Source organism: Leptodactylus fuscus, chromosome 1, assembly GCF_031893055.1.
Source record: "Leptodactylus fuscus isolate aLepFus1 chromosome 1, aLepFus1.hap2, whole genome shotgun sequence".
In the NCBI taxonomy this organism is placed as follows: Eukaryota; Metazoa; Chordata; class Amphibia; order Anura; family Leptodactylidae; genus Leptodactylus; species Leptodactylus fuscus.
In genome coordinates this window covers 189,214,745-189,232,004 of record NC_134265.1, presented here as the reverse complement: position 1 = coordinate 189,232,004, position 17,260 = coordinate 189,214,745, and the positions used below count along the sequence as shown (strand labels likewise).

General features: G+C 41.1%; 1 protein-coding gene across 1 annotated transcript in view; it reads right to left on the bottom strand.

Moving 5' to 3' along the window:
- The window catches only part of SLC49A3 (solute carrier family 49 member 3), a 49,013-nt gene that overhangs the window by 21,486 nt on the left and 10,267 nt on the right, over nucleotides 1–17,260 (bottom strand). Inside the window, exon 2 of the mRNA XM_075280448.1 lies at nucleotides 4,055–4,213. Coding sequence (XP_075136549.1) covers nucleotides 4,055–4,213 — 159 coding nt within the window. The remainder of the gene's footprint in view (nucleotides 1–4,054; nucleotides 4,214–17,260) is intronic.

Genomic DNA, 17,260 nt, shown 5'->3' with positions numbered 1-17,260 from the left:
GATGTGAAAATGAAAAATTACTTTTTTCCAATAAATCGTCCATTTAGCGCCATATTTTTAATTTTTACAAGTAGTTAGAGAATTAAAAGCCCCCCAGTTTGTCACACAATGTCTCCTGAACACGGCAATACCCCATATGTGGCCATAATCTGCTGTATGGGAACATGGCGGGGCTCAGAATGGAAAGAGGGCTATTTGGCTTTTGAGGGCAGTTTTCTGGTGCCATGTCGCATTTGCAGAGCCCCTAAAGTACCAATACAATGGAAACCCCTCAAAAGTGACCCCATTTTAGAAACTACACCTGTCAAGGAATGAATAAAGGGGTATTATCATTTTGAGCCTAAAAATGCTTCCCAAAAATTAATGTACAAAATGAAAATTTTAATTTTTAAAGAAATCTGCCATTTCGGTGCCCAATATGTTGCACCCACTTCGTGTTGTCAGAGACCTGCACTCCTAAAACTATTAAGTGGGCCATCCTGAGGGGCAAAAAATTATATATGTAGGTATAAACTGCTGCTTGGGCACATAGCAGGGCTCAGAAGGGAAGGAGCACTGCGCTTTTTAGCTTTTGGGGTACAGATTTAGAGGGACTTTCTGGGTGCCATGATGTTTTTGCAGAGCCCTGGAGGTGCCAGTGAACTGGAATTCCCCAAGAAGTGACCGCATTCTGTAAGGGCAATTTTAGGGTCTCTGCAAAAGTGTCATGGCATCCAAAAAGAAACAAACAAACCGTCTAAGTCTGTGCTACAAAAACCAAATAACCCTTCTTCCCTTCTGTGTCTGGCTGTGCCCTAATATCAATTTATACCCACATATGACATTACGTGCATTATCTGGGGTACACCAGTATCATACATGTGTCATATATGTGGCATAAAATGCAGTTTGGGCACACAGCAGGGCGCAGAAGGGAAGGAGCGCGATGCGGCTTTTGGAGCGCAGATTCAGATGTTTGGTATCTGGACGCCATGTCATGTTTGTAGAGCCTGTAGGGTACCAGAAAAGTGGATTCCCCAAAGGTGTGACCCCAGTTTGAAAACTGCACCCCTCAAAGAATTTATCAGGGGGTGTAGTGAGTATTAGTATCCCAGACGTGACTGCACAGCGGATGGCGAAGAGTGAATATATAAGCTGTGCGGAGGACATTGCAAACACCGAATTTCCTACTAGGTCCCAGTAGCTCCTATAATTGGGGGAGTCACTCTGGGGGTCACTTTGGGGTCACTTCTGGTATATTTTCCCTCGTAAGCTCTAAATCTGGGGTGTCCCCTGATATTCGCTCGCACAGCTTATATATTCCCTTCCTGACGCCGCCAGTTGTATTCTAATGATTTGGCGATTTTTGCGGGTTTTTATTCTTGCATTACTAGATGCTATATTTTCTTTACTTTTCTGGTGACGCAGCCATATAAGGGCTTGTTGTTCGCGGGATGAGATGTATTTTGTAATGACACCATTTTTGGGTGCCTACAACTTACTGAATACATTTTATTAACTCTTTTTTTGCTGGATTTAAATAAAAAAAATCAATTCCGGTATTGCGTTTTACCTTGTAAATTTTTCGCCATGCAGCGTACAGTATAAGTAACATATTATCTTTATTCTGTGGGTCGGTACGGTTACGGCGATACCTCATTTATATTATTTTTTTATGCGTAACTAATTCTGCAGAACAAAAACACATTTGGAGACATAAATCAATGTTTTTTGCATCGCCATCTTCTGAGAGGCGTAACATTTTTATTTTTTGGTTGACAGTGTTGGTTGGGGGCTTATTTTTTGCGGGACAATGTGTGCTTTTTATTGGTACTGTTGTGAGGTGCATTTGACTTTTTGATCACTTTTTATAGCACATTCTGTAAGGTGAGATGGCGAAAAATCACTACTTCCGGCGGGTTTTTTCCGTTTTTTTTTTCCGTCATTCACCGTGTACATTAAATATTGTTTCAGTTTTATTGTACAGATTGTTACGGACACGGCGATACCAAATATGTATTGTTTTTATTAATTTTTAGTTTGTTTTTTTTTATAATTCATTTTCTATAGAAAAAAAGGGTTTTTGGGGCTTGATAACTTTATTAATTGTTTCAAAACACTTTTTTTTTTTTCCACTTTTTTTTTTTTAACTTTTTCATGTGTTTTTCATGAGTGAAGCTTGCATCACTGATCATGTTTGATCACGGCAATCAACGGGTTAAAACCCAAAATCAGCACTCATGTCTGATGGAGGGGGATGGAGCAGGATGTTAGGTGTCAGATACAACTAACACCTGCTCCAAGAACACCCGCACTGCGCTGCGGGGATTGTTTACATCCATGTGGTACTATTACCACATCGGTCGTGAAGCACTAGACATCCATGTGGTAATAGTACCACATGGGTCGGGAAGGGGTTAAAGGATGTTGGACTAGCATAATTACAGGCTGAGTTTTGTTCTGAAATAAATTTAATACTGGCTGAATTATCTTTTGTAATTAAATTTATCAAACTTTGCAGAAATAAATAGTATAGGCTATTACAGGTAACACTATAAGGCCCTGCTTGCACAGCGAAAACTGACACAGATTTTGTGGCAGATTGCATCGCTAAACCAGTGGCAAATTTTGCGCCCCTTTATTTTTATTGGGAGGCAGAGATTGCAGTAGGGCACTGGAAAAATAAACGCTCTACTAGTTCTCGCCATTCAAATTCCACTGCTCGAGGCTCCCGCTGAATAGAACCTTTATTTGGACCTAAACATTGGCGGAAAGCCACAACGGAATGCCAATGTTCTGCTTTGTAACTTCTAGCTGCAGAAACATCGAGCACTGATGGATATCACATAACCTTAATGGCAGAAATGCTGCCTGAAAAATCTAAATCATTCGATCCATTATAGATGGATATTCCTCCTTGTGGATTTTTTCCATGCAGGATTGGCGCACCTGCCTCCTATTTGTAGAAGAGAACTGCTTAAAACAAATGGCAATTTTCCTTTTTGAGGGGATCTTTATCTCCCTGAAAAAGAGTGGGTAAGGATCATACAGCCTACATAACCCTTTAACATATAACAGCCTTTCCAGAACACTTGCTGGAATAGGAATCATACCAGGCTCAGAACAGATAGACTTAGAGCTGGTTCTCACATAAGAGAGAGAAAGAGAAACAAACTGTCCTAACTGAAGATAAGTGTGCTCCATCTGGCCAGACACTGTATTTCAGGTACTGGTTCCACATGGCTACTCCCACTGGGAGAAACTACACCATGGGACATAGAGTTTCAGAATGAGACGCAGGCTATCACAGAAAGCTGCAGGAAGAGGTTTGCCTAGCTGTGGATGTGCGGGAAACTGCAGGAGAACTGTAGCCAGTGTATCCTGAGATCAACTCTACCACAAGGGTGCAGCAGAGACACAGGATAGACCCACTAGTCCGTGGTGTAGAATTCTTTGGAGGTAAAACCACCCTGCTGTACAATAAAAAAAAAATCATTTAAGGCACAACAAACACCTTCTCACTGTCATTTACGTTCTTCCCTTTTATAAATGGAAACCCTAAAGCTAGGTGCACATGACCCTGTGCTAACTGGCTGCCTTTAATAAACGGCACACAATGTCATCAGTGTGCTGCCTGTGCACTGACCATGCTTTCACAGCCACTCATTGAATAAATAGGAGCAGCGGAAGCAGGGTCACAAGAAGCAGAGTCACAAAATCTGACTAGAATGGGACCTGCTTCATATTTTACGCCCCGGACTGTTGGCCCGCACTTGTGATGATGTAATTCTTGGTCATGTGGACGGGTCCATAGAAATTAATGGGTCAGTGTGCTATCAAGGAAAAACCCAGATAGCACACTGACTATTCATATGGTCATGTAGAAGGGGGCTTACTCCTGTTCTGTCACAGAGGGTAAGTTTGGAAAAAAAATCTTTAAAGTTGAAAACAATGTGTAGGTGTGAATAGTAAGAGAGTGATTAGGAAGATATTATTACAAATCTATTGCTCTTTGATACCGATGGCAAAACACAACACGTTGAAGTAAGAAATACATTAACAACAATGAACTTACAGCATAGTTTAAGCCCAGTGTGTCCAGCAGCCATGATGCAAGAAAGCCAACTGGTATTGATATGACAAGATACACAAGGGACAAGTAGTTGACAATATCCATAGAGCATGTATAGTGCTTGGCAGTCAAATCGGCGACTGGAGCAAAGCAAATCCACAACTGAAAGATACAAAACAAATGTGAGGTTAAAGGGGTTTTCCATGCAAAAAAAAAAAATGTTTTTTAAGGTCTGTAAGTGCTAGTAGTGGGTTAATAAGTACACTCATATACATTTAGCAGTGTTTTAAGTATTTGTAGGAGTTCCTGGCATTATCTCCATTTGTTTATATGGTATAGCTTCCTGTGTACTGTACTTTCAATACTACCTCCCTCTCACTGCCCCCACACTCCTCTCTCACTCCATTACACCCCCTGTCTTTCTCCCTAGCTAAGCTATCCTGCCCACTACTAACTAACTCAGCCCACCCTATCCAATTGCATCATACTTACCTATCTTCCTTTTGGGGAGACGGCTCCTTCTTTCTTCTTCACTGTGCGCAGCTTGGACACACTGCTTTTCCACTCCTAGCCCATGCACAGACTGGAAGTATCTGTGATGCCTGCGCTGTAGAGATGGAGTACCATCTTTAATGTGCATCTGTCGCAGACACCTGAGCCGTATGAGGTCTTAATGTTTGCAGGACAAATTTTTCTTCATGATGCTACCATTAATTATTCTGTGTAATATACTGGGAAGCTGGAAAAATTTTTGAATGTGTGAATTTCTTACGGGCTTTGTTTTTACGGCGTTCACTGTGCAGCCAAAATGACACGTCATTTGTATTCTATGTTTTTGTGCGATTCTGAGGATACCAAATTTACATTGTTTTATTTACATTTTAACCCCCTTAACAAAATTCCAAAAAAATGGGGCTTCCCTAGTAACTGGGAGTGAACTTACTCCAGGTGCCGTGATCCCCAGCAAAATGGCAGCGCCTGTGGACCGCGAGTAAGATAGCACCTCAAGGCATCAGAGGGATTAATGCCCGCAATCAGAGTGGTCACTGATCACAGGCATTAGCGCTGGGTCTCTTCTGTATAAAACAGCAGAAACTCAGTTGCTTTGGTGGCCGCTCGACTCCCGAACAGCCGCCATATTTAAACACCCCACATTCACCGGACTATTACAGATTATGTCGAGAAAAGGTTAAGGATTGTGCTCAGATATATATCTTTTTTTTTTTTTTTTTTTTTTTGAGTTTAGGATCTTTTTAACTGGATCATAACCTGAATAAGGAGTTCAGTGTCCTTGGATCTCATAGTATCATCTCATGGGATTTTCTCAGTTTTTTTTTTTCTATTTTACAGTTGCTGCTGGCATAATTACATGCAAGAGAGGTGCTGCAGTCATGATGGGGATATTAGCGGCAATAAAACTGATAGGCCACAATGTATGATGATTTATACAGCTGTAGAACAGAATGTCCAGCAAGAAAGCCCTGGAGATATTTCAACTTTTGATGAAAAGTCAGGTAAGGGTTTTCTGGGTTGTTATATCCATGACACTTTTTACCATTCCATGTGCTTTCCAGCTTCTGCTATACTTCCCAGTTTACACCACACCCGGGTAGTCAGAATGGAATACTCTCCCTGTACATTTTCTGCCTTGCTACTATGTATACTGTATAATATGTATACTACTGTACACACTATATATTATAAAAATATGCTTATATAATCTTATATATGTGACTGTATATTGCATATGAAAAGATGCTTGTGTATAAACTGACAAGTAAAAGGGTAACAATGTTTTGAACTTTTGACTTTCCTGCTCCATATCTCACCAACCACTACTACTACATTTTATATATATATATATATATATATATATATATATATATATATATATATAGCGCCAACATATTCCGCAGCATTGTACAATTTGTAGGGTTCAAGTACAGACAAAAAGATACATTACAAAGAAATAGTCACTTATCGCAATTGGACTGAGTTAGCAGGGGCGGCATCGGAGGTAGCATTGCTTATACAGTGCTCAGACAATTTTGTAATAGAGGTTACTGTCATTACACAAACATAAAACTGTATGAGCCGTCACCAGTCGTGTCCTTTAACGTGCAGATGGTGCCTGGACATATAAAATTAGTCTCAAACAGGATCATATCGTGTGGGGTAATGTGGGAGCGTGAACAGAGGAGGGTTTCTTTTCTAATTGCGGTACGGAGGGGTTTACTTTAGGAATTGTGATAGGCCTGTCTGAAAATATGTATTTAAGTTTGCACTTGAAGCTGTAGAAATTGGGAGTTAATATGATTGTCCGAGACAGAGCTTTCCAGAGGAGTGGTGCAAGTCAGGAGAAGCCTTGTACACAAGTGTGGAAAGTTATGATAATAGAGGATGTAAGTCTTAGGTCATTGAGTGAACGAAGAGCACGGGTTGGGAGATAGAGATGAGGGAGATAATGTAGGAAGATGCAGCATTATGGAGAGACTTGTGGATGAGGATGATAAGTTTATATTGTACTAAGCTCTGCCCGTGACTTCATCTGCGTGGCTGTGATTGTTCCGGCATCTCAGCAGCTCGCTGGGAAGCCATATAATGAGCGTGTTGTTGGCATTGATAATCCGCCTGCTCTGGAGTTTTGGCAGCTGTCAAGCTGGCATGCTGTTAAACTCATTCCTCGCACTGTGACCGTGATTGTTCCGACATCTCAGCAGCTCGCAGGGACGCCATATAATGAGTGTGTTGTTGGCGCGGATGATCCCCCTCAGCTCCACTTGAGGAGAATTCTGGTGACTTCTGGCTACCTTCATAATTCTCTTTGTTTTAGAATTTTGTGACAAATTAGATTTTCTTTTTCCTGGCATGTTTAAAAGTAGCAAACTACCAATTTGGATTAAAGGAGTTTCCAGTTTGTCAGCATGTTGCCTGGAGAACATCAGATAATATGCAAATAATAGATAATATGCAAATATAGATTAGAATGAAGGTTAGCTGAGTGTTTACATAGAGAGATAACAGACCTGGCTTTATCAGAACCTGAGATAAGCTGCTACCGAGAGCAGTTTAATATAGTATGTGAACACAAATTCATAACAGTCGGGAAGCCATGTCATTTACTGGGATAAAAAGTAGCCTATGTTTTAATCAAGGTTACAAACTATCTATACACCGAATTTCATTCAAATCCGTTCAGCCGTTTTTGCGTGATTGAGTAACAAACACTCAAACTTTCACATTTATAATATTAATAATTAATATATTCATATAATATTAATATATTAATATAATATATTAATTAAGTATATATTAAGTATTAGTATAGTAGGAAGGATAGGAAGTAGGATAGGATAGGATGTAGTGACTGACACACATCGGAGGCATCGCATAGAGGCATAGACCAGTGGTGTCGATCCTATGGCACGCGTGCTAGAGAAGGCACGAAGAGCCCTCTATGCTGGCATGCGTGCGGTCACCCGTATTGCTCACTAACAGGGAATCTGGTTCAGGATTCCCCATTTATGAGCAATCGCTGCCTTCAGTTGTATGTGCAAATGCACATACAGCTGAAAGCTGTCAGTGTAGGCTGTGGATCGTGCGACCGCAGCCCACACTGACTGCAGAGTTTGACCTTTCCCCCGACGCAGGCGCGATGATGTGAGTCATCAGCGCCCGCAGTTAAAATGATTGGACGCTGGCGGCTCTTCATGGGTAAGTATAAGAGAGTATGTCTGTGAGTGTGTGTGTTTGTGAGTGTGTATGTCTGTGTGTGTCTGTATGTCAGTGAGTGTGTGTGTGTGTGTGTGTGTGAATGTTTCTGTCTGTGAGTGTGTGTCAGTAAGTCATACTGGGGAGCATATAATACTGTGTGTGTGTGGGGGGGGGGGGGGGGGGTATGGAGGAGCATATAATACCAGGGGGATGCATACTGGGGAGCATATAATACTGTGTATGGGGGTGTACTGGGAAGCATATAATACCGGGGGGTGTACGGAGTAGCATATAATACTGTGTGTGGGGGTACTGTGGAGCATATAATACTGGGGGGGGGGCTACAATGGAGCGTATAATACTGTGAGTGGGGGCCTACTGTGGAGCATATAACACTGTGGGGGGGGTACTGTGGAGAATATAATACTGTGTGGTAAGCCTACTGTGGAGCATATAATACCAAAGGGGGGGGGCACTGTGGAGTATATAATACTGTCCGGGTCCCCTCACTATTTATGTCACACTGTATCTGTTTTATAGCAGACATGATATTAGTGCAGGCTCTAATAACATTCCGGCGCAGGCGGTCAAACAGTAAGTAAGCGGCCATTTTCTTGTGGCTTGAGGGCACGCGCAGTAGGCTCTGCCCAAGCCCTGCAAGTTTGACCGCCTGCGCCGGAAGAAGACATGTGAAGAGGACGTTCCTGAACAAGATGGAGGCGTCACTGGAGAGTTCTCTCGCAGCATTGGGGATACCCCCAGTGCTGTTTGAGCGCTGGGGCCCACCCCCACTGCTGCGAGAGAACTAATTTGCATACCGATGAAAATCGGCATTTCTACGGAACGGCAGCGCGGAGAAGACCTCTAAAGGTAGGAGAAGAATAGCCTTTCTTAAGTATATTCCTACGTGGTAGGCAGAAAAAATTGTGTTATAATGATAGGATCCCTTTACTTTAGAGAGGGTGGGTATTTAAGAGAGGTTAGAAGGGCAGCTCTGTCTCTCTCACTGCCTGGGCACACACAAAGTCAGTATGTTTGAGAGACACATATGAACAAAGGCACATGATTTTGGTTTGCGAGCTGGTAGATAGAAGCTCTCCAGCTGCTGCCTATACAGGTTGTTTAATATTTAGTATGTGCTGTACTTGTTCTGTTCAGGGTGGGTTCACACCTGTGCCCAATCTCCGCTTTAGCCAAACCGGCAGATTTCTGTCCTGCATGTCCAACTTGATGCTCACGGGTGGTCACTTTGCAAACCCATTCAAGTGAATGAGTTTGAAAACTGAGCACCAGGTTTCTGTCCCCTGTCCAGTTTCTCGGGGCAGAAGATGGAAACCGACCAGATTGCCTAAAGCGGAGATCGGGCACAGATGTAAACCCGCCTACAGTAAGCTGGTGGGGGTGGCTTTGACTGTTTGATAAAAAAAAATTCAGGAAGTTAGAAGAAGAGTTAGGGAGCATTCACACGGAGTAACGCGGCACGCAATTTGGCGCGTTAACGCCGCGTTTGCGCCACGTGTTTTGCGGCACGTGTTTGCCGTTGCTTTGCACGGTGTAAACGCCGCGTTAACGCAACGGCAAACACGTGCCGCAAAACACGCGGCACAAACGCGGCGTTAACGCGACAAATTGCGTGCCGCGTTACTCCGTGTGAATGCTCCCTTAGTAGGCAAAGCTGCTTAAACAGTTAGACTTAATCAAGTTATTACACGGAAAAAAAAAAGAAAAGCTGTATACATGGGTATAAATTGATTGAGCACACAGCAGGATGAGGAGAGGAACACCATTTAGCTTTTGGAGCACAAATTTAGGCTGCTTGGTTTTAAGATGTCATTCATGACATGTCATGACACTCTTGCAGAGCCTCTGAAGTGCAAGTAAAGTGGATATGGGACCCCATTTTAGAAACTAAACTACTCAATGAATTTATTAAGGAATGTAGCAAGCATTTTTACCACAAATGTTGCAGTAATTTATTTTCCAGGAAGAAATGCACAGATGAAAGTCCTTTTTTTTATTAAAACAATATGCCATTTTAGTGTCCAATATGTTGTGACCAGCTTGTGTCACAGACACACACTCCAAAAAGTGTTAAACTGGTTAACCCAGGAACAACAGTTTTTGAAGTATTCATCTCTACTGACACAATCTGGCACATACTGGAAAAGAAATGCTAGATTTCTGTAAAAATTACAATTTTCAGTTTCCACTATGAATTCATTTCTACAATATAAATTGATTCACACTTGGAGGGGGTTAAATTGCTAACTATGCCCTTGAAAAAAAATCCTTGAGGTTGGTTGTATCCAAAGTGTGGTTATGAGTCAGGGGTTTAGACTTCACCAGCACTGTAGGGCATGCCATTTAAAAATTACATTCGTGCTCCTAAAGCCAAATAGCCCCCCCCCCACTCCGTTCACTGCCATCCTGTTTGCTCCACAGCAGTTAATACACATTTGTATGAGATTGAGTGGGTTATCTCAGGTACAATAATGTCATACATGTGGGCATAAACTGCTGTTTGGAGCAGATTGGAAAAAGTGCCATTCAGAGCGTAGATTTAGTTTTTGGATGCTGTCACATTTGTAAACCCCTTATCGATAACTGACCTCCTCAGGGAATTTATCATGAGGGTAGCTTTTCTAATTTAAATGCATTAATATGCAATATGTGTGAAATGTATCAAATAATGTGATAATGTGAACGCATACATGGAAGCCTTTGAGGAGTGCTACATTTATAGTCATCATCATTTTCAACAATATGTCCTTTGCTGGTACCATTACATCCATGATGTTTTCTGCATTTGGGATGGTCCATCTGACACTCTAAATTATTTTGTGATGGATATAAATCAGATCTATCCAGAATTAAATTTTACACTGAGTTACTAAGGTGATAAAATCCCTTTTCTAGACACAATGGTGATTAACCCCTTAAAGACAGAGCCTAAACATTCCTTCATGACCAGGCTTCATTTTTCATAACTGCTATTGTGGGGGGGGGGGGCGGAATAACAGCATCGCTTCTGCCGCTGCTGGCTTCATGCAGGGCAGGAGCATAGCGATGTTGCAGGCATCTGTGCCGGCGTCTACACTCCCCGGCATCCGCCTCTCTATTACAGCGGATGCCGGGTCTGTATTCACATATGCAAAGCCAAGCGGCGAGATGCCGCTGGCCCTGCGTGCGCGCTCATAGACCAGTCTAGCCTTCACAATGCGAATACAGACCCGACATCCGCCTCTCTCTATTACAGTGGATGTTGGGTCTGTATTCGCATTGTGAAGGCTAGACTGGTCTATGAGCGCGCACGCAGGACCAGCGGCATCTCGCCGCTTGGCTTTGCATATGTGACCCCCGCCCACCAATGACGCAACAAAGCCGGAAGACAGAAGATTTCACAGCAACGAAGACTGGTGAGTATGTGACATGGGACAACCCCTTTAAAGGAGAAAATGCAGGTTGTTAAACAATTGCTCATGAACGCAGTAATGCTCCATATGTGGTCATAATCTTCTGTATGGGTACATTGTGGGGTTTGGAATGCAAAGAGCACTATTTGGCAGATTTTGCTGGAATAGTTTTTGGGTGCCATGTCACATTTGCAGAGCCCCAATACAATCTGAACCACCAAAACTGATCCCATTTTGAAACCTACACCCTCACAGAACATATCAAGGGATATAATGAGCAGTTTGAACCTACAGATGTTTCACAAATTTTATTAACATTGAGACGTGAAAATGAAAAATTACTTTTTTTTTTTTTTTTTTCCAATAAACTAAGTTAGTCCGAATTTTTTTTATTTTTATTTATAAAAAGCTCCCCAAGTGTGTTACATAATTTCTCCTGAACACAGCCATATCCCATATGTGGTTGTATTCTTCTGTATGGGATCACAGTTGGTCTAGAAATGGAAAGAGTACCATTTGGCTTTTGGAGACAAATTTTGCTGGAATAGTTCTCAGGTGCCATGTCGCATTTACAGAGCCTCTATACTACCAATACAATGGAAACCCCCAAAAAGTCACCCTATTTTAGAAATTAAGCACATAGTTACAGACCAACAGGTTCTTACAAACAGGTTACAAAAAATGTCATCCAAATTTCTACAGAGTGCCTATAAGGACAACCTCCTTAAAAGGGAGTTCTCAAGATGTCTATCAGACTCTATGGTAAGGCCTACCAGATGAACATCTAATACTGCAACACCACAATGGATCCCTTTTGTACACATGTACACCCCAATATAAATAGAGTACAGCAGGTAATTAAACATTGGCCTCTCCTACGGAAGGCCCAGACCCACAGATCCCAAAGTTCAGCTTACCAGTTTTAATACGCCACAAGAGGACCAGGAAGCTTTAAGTGAACTGACAGACCTTCCTACAAACCCAAAAGGGTACATTTCTATGCCTTTACTTACCTACCTATAGCAACATAATCACATAATTTCCATCACCCACATATTAGGAAATCATATCCAATTGAAGATTTCTTCACGTGATACTTGATTAGTTGTATATTTAATGAAATGCCCATATGGTTTGATGTATATTGACGAGACAACGCAAGCAATACGGTATAGAATTTCAAGCCTCAAATCAACAATTAAATGCAGTAAAACCTGTTTGCCATTATATCACCAATTCACGATGGCCAGTCAACTGAGATGATTGAACATTTACCCTGTCCACATGGAGGTGGCAACCTCCTGAAGATTTTAAAACCGCGATAGTCGTATTGGATCCATGTATTATGGACTTTATCCCCCAGAGGCCACAACAGAGTACTGAATGTGACTATATAAACCATGTATTTTAACCTTCTTCTCTTTTCCATCTCCAGAATGGTTTTGAATTTGAGACACCTATGGAAAATCCCAGGTACCACAAACCCAGCCTCCTCATGTGACATACCCCCCCCCCCCCCCGTTCCCTACCCTACCTTATGTGCTTCTTTATTTAGTTTTAATCACATATTATTTTCTGCCCCTCTACTGTCTTCCCTCCCCCTCTACTACCCTTACTTTCTCTGGTTTCACATATTTCCTCCTGTTCTTACTTCTCTTCTTGGCTAGTCTATATACATTTCTTCTATTTGATGTTTTTCTTCAGTTTACCATCCTTTTATACTTTGCCTTACATTTACTTATTACCAATTTGCCTCAACCTACATGTTTTTATTACACAACATAGTTAATTCCTATTATTCTCACATCTATTTTATACATAGATATTTCACATACTCTTTTTCATTATTTGCCCACACTTTTATACAAACATGTCCCAGATCCAGCATCGCCAAATCAGGGAGTGTCGGCCTACTTCTTCCATAGTCATTACAGTCCTATGAAAAAGTTTGGGCACCCCTATTAATCTTAATCATTTTTTGTTCTAAATATTTTGGTGTTTGCAACAGCCATTTCAGTTTGATATATCTAATAACTGATGGACACAGTAATATTTCAGGATTGAAATGAGGTTTATTGTACTAACAGAAAATGTGCAATATGCATTAAACCAAAATTTGACCGGTGCAAAAGTATGGGCACCCTTATCATTTTATTGATTTGAATTCCCCTAACTACTTTTTACTGACTTACTGAAGCACAAAATTGGTTTTGTAACCTCAGTGAGCTTTGAACGTCATAGCCAGATGTATCCAATCATAAGAAAAGGTATTTAAGGTGGCCAATTGCAAGTTGATCTCCTATTTGAATCTCCTCTGAAGAGTGGCATCATGGGCTACTCAAAACAACTCTCAAATGATCTGAAAACAAAGATTGTTCAACATAGTTGTTCAGGGGAAGGATACAAAAAGTTGTCTCAGAGATTTAACCTGTCAGTTTCCACTGTGAGGAACATAGTAAGGAAATGGAAGACCACAGGGACAGTTCTTGTTAAGCCCAGAAGTGGCAGGCCAAGAAAAATATCAGAAAGGCAGAGAAGAAGAATGGTGAAAACAGTCAAGGACAATCCACAGACCACCTCCAAAGAGCTGCAGCATCATCTTGCTGCAGATGGTGTCACTGTGCATCGGTCAACTATACAGCGCACTTTGCACAAATAGAAGCTGTATGGGAGAGTGATGAGAAAGAAGCCGTTTCTGCACGTACGCCACAAATAGAGTTGCCTGAGGTATGAAAAAGCACATTTGGACAAGGCAGCTTCATTTTGGAAACAAAAATTGAGTTGTTTGGTTATAAAAAAAGGCGTTATGCATGGCGTCCAAAAAGAAACAGCATTCCAAGAAAAACACATGCTACCCACTGTAAAATTTGGTGGAGGTTCCATCATGCTTTGGGGCTGTGTGGCCAATGCCGGCATCGGGAATCTTGTTAAAGTTGAGAGTCGCATGGATTCCACTCAGTATCAGCAGATTCTTGAGAATAATGTTCAAGAATCAGTGACGAAGTTGAAGTTACGCCGGGGATGGATATTTCAGCAAGACAATGATCCAAAACACCGCTCCAAATCCTCAGGCATTCATGCAGAGGAACAATTACAATGTTCTGGAATGGCCATCCCAGTCCCCAGACCTGAATATCATTGAACATCTGTGGGATGATTTGAAGCGGGCTGTCCATGCTCGGCGACCATCTAACTTAACTGAACTTGAATTGTTTGTCCAAAATACCTTTATCCAGGATCCAGGAACTGATTAAAAGCTACAGGAAGCGACTAGAGGCTGTTATCTTTGCAAAAGGAGGATCTACTAAATATTAATGTCACTTTTCTGTTGAGGTGCCTATACTTTTGCACCGGTCAAATTTTGGTTTAATGCATATTGCACATTTTCTGTTAGTACAATAAACCTCATTTCAATCCTGAAATATTACTGTGTCCATCAGTTATTAGATATATCAAACTGAAATGGCTGTTATAAACATCAAAATATTTAGAACTAAAAATGATTAAGATTAATAGGGGTGCCCAAACTTTTTCATAGGACTGTATCTCCGCAACATGACACCCGTGATTTACATTTGCCAAATCTGCTTGACACCTGTATGTGTATACATGTATTTAAGTTACTGTACTATATATCTCACTTTGTTTTTTTATTTGCATTACAGCGATTGAAGAAAAAGGCCAAGATTGGCCAAAATATCAACGTGAATTTTGTCATAACCCTTATACTCTGCCATTATTATATCTCTTGGATACTACTGTAATTATCATGTATATAGTAACCACTGGAAAGACGATTGCAGTACTATTGTTACTTAATCACTATGTACTTGGAAGAGCCAAATAAAAATACTCCTTGCACTAACAACATAAAGGATTGTGTAGTAGTAGTTCTTTATTGTAGGAATAACAGCTTGATAAACTGGGTGTGAAAACCTGTCCCACAGACTAAGTGCTCAAAGTTCTTACACTTTCCATTACAGAGATTTTTGTCTGACGGAGAACAGTCAGCAATAATAAAGGGGAAGTTGTAGTGAAATTTACATAATGGCATGGATGCACCATCTCCTTTAAACTTTACAAAGATGACAAAATGTATCAGGAATTTTATGTTAACAATGGTATTGTATTAAGAATTAATTCCAGGACAATCCATATACTGTACGGCAGGAGCGGGTTTTAAAATCTGAAATTTTGATGGAAAAAAAAAAATCTACACTGTTGCAGACTTTGCTTTGGTATTTTATGCATTTCAAATGTGTTCTCTGTTTAAAATAGGGGAACAGACTTTCAAATCACCACAGTTATTTTACACTGTACTTGATATGCATATGCAATGCTCTCTATCATGTTGGAGATTGTTGCAAAAAATCTGTAGCAAATATGTCACATGTGAAAAGAGGCACATAAACCTCCCATAATATTGAGGGGCTACTCGAAACGAATATCGAACCTCGAACATTTTACTGTTCGCTCATCTCCATTCCTTATTGAAGGACTCATAAAAATACTGATAGACAAAATAGTATAGTTTTTTCTACACCGTATACTAAACAATTTTCACAGATTAAAAAAATTATTCAACGAAATTTACCCATCCTTTTACAAGACACCATAACTAAAGATATCTTGAAGGAAGGTGTGCAAATAGTGGCGAGACGAGGATGTACCGTATTTTTCGGACTATAAGACGCACTTTTTTCCCAAAAAATTTTTGGGGAAAAGAAGGGTGCGTCTTATAGTCCGAATGTAGCCGCCCGGCATCCGCTGTAATAGAGAGGCGGATGCCGGCGAGGGATAGACGCTGGCACAGGTGCCGGAGACATCGCTACGCTCCTCTGCCCTGCATGAAGCCAGCAGCGGCAGGGGCGATGCTATTCCGCTCCTCCGTCCCCCCCGCCGCTGGCTTCATGCAGGGCAGAGGAGCGTAGCGATGTCTCAGGCTCCGGCACCTGTGACGGCATCTATCCCTCGCCGGCATCCGCCTCTCTAGTACAGCGGATGCCGGGTCTGTATTGGCATCCGCTTATAGTCCAGTGCGTCTTATAGTCCGAAAAATACGGTACTTTGGGCAACAAATTGTCCCCAAGTATGTTCTGCAGTAAGAACAAAAATTCCTCCACTTGGCTTAGCCTTCAAGGTTTTTACAAGTGTGGGATGAGTAGGTGCAACGTGTCAGTATGCACATAAAACAACTATTTTTCGTAATTCGGATTGTACTAATAGCTTCCGTATTTCATCATTTCTGAATTGTGTGACTGATCATGTTGTTTATGTTATCGAATGTGTATTACTCAATCTGATGTATGTAAGCTGCATGATAAGACCAGTTAAAACTAGGATTTCAGAGCACATCACAAATAGCAATAGAGAACATGAAAATGCTTCTGGAGTATCACATCATTTCTTATCTATACATCAAGGTGACGTTTCCAGTTTAAGATATTATGGCATTGAATATGTATCACGTCCGCCTAGAGGTGGGGATTGGCGCAAGAAAGTTCTCTTACGTGAGACATTTTGGATCATGCAGCTAAATACCCGTTACCCAAAGGATCTGAATATCAAATCGGACCTGGCATATATCTATTGAGATAATGTGATGTGTTCTGAAAATATCTATAGCCGAGAAACAGCAGATGTGTATGACCAGCTTGTTTGTTTGTTTTTGGTTGATTTACGTGTGTGATCGTGCACCAGTGCACTCACGATTTATTGATACAGTACAAATTAGATCTATAGTTGGTCAGTAGCATGATTTTGATGTAGGTTTGATCTTACAGTGGATGTTGCTATTATTCTCCTTTTTTTCTTAATATTTTCTGATACAAAACAGATTACAATCATGTCGTTCGGCCGTGAGATTTTCACATGACCGGACACATGATTGGGCCAAGGATACATGAGTACACGTGTACCATGGGTACTGATTTATTTATTAGATCCAGAGTTGCTTAACAATATAATTGATGATAGAGGTTGACGTAGGTTTGACCTTATAGTGGATGATGTTATTATCCTTCTCTTTCTTCTTAATATTCTTTTGATACAAGATAGGTTGCGATCATGTGGTTCAGCCGCG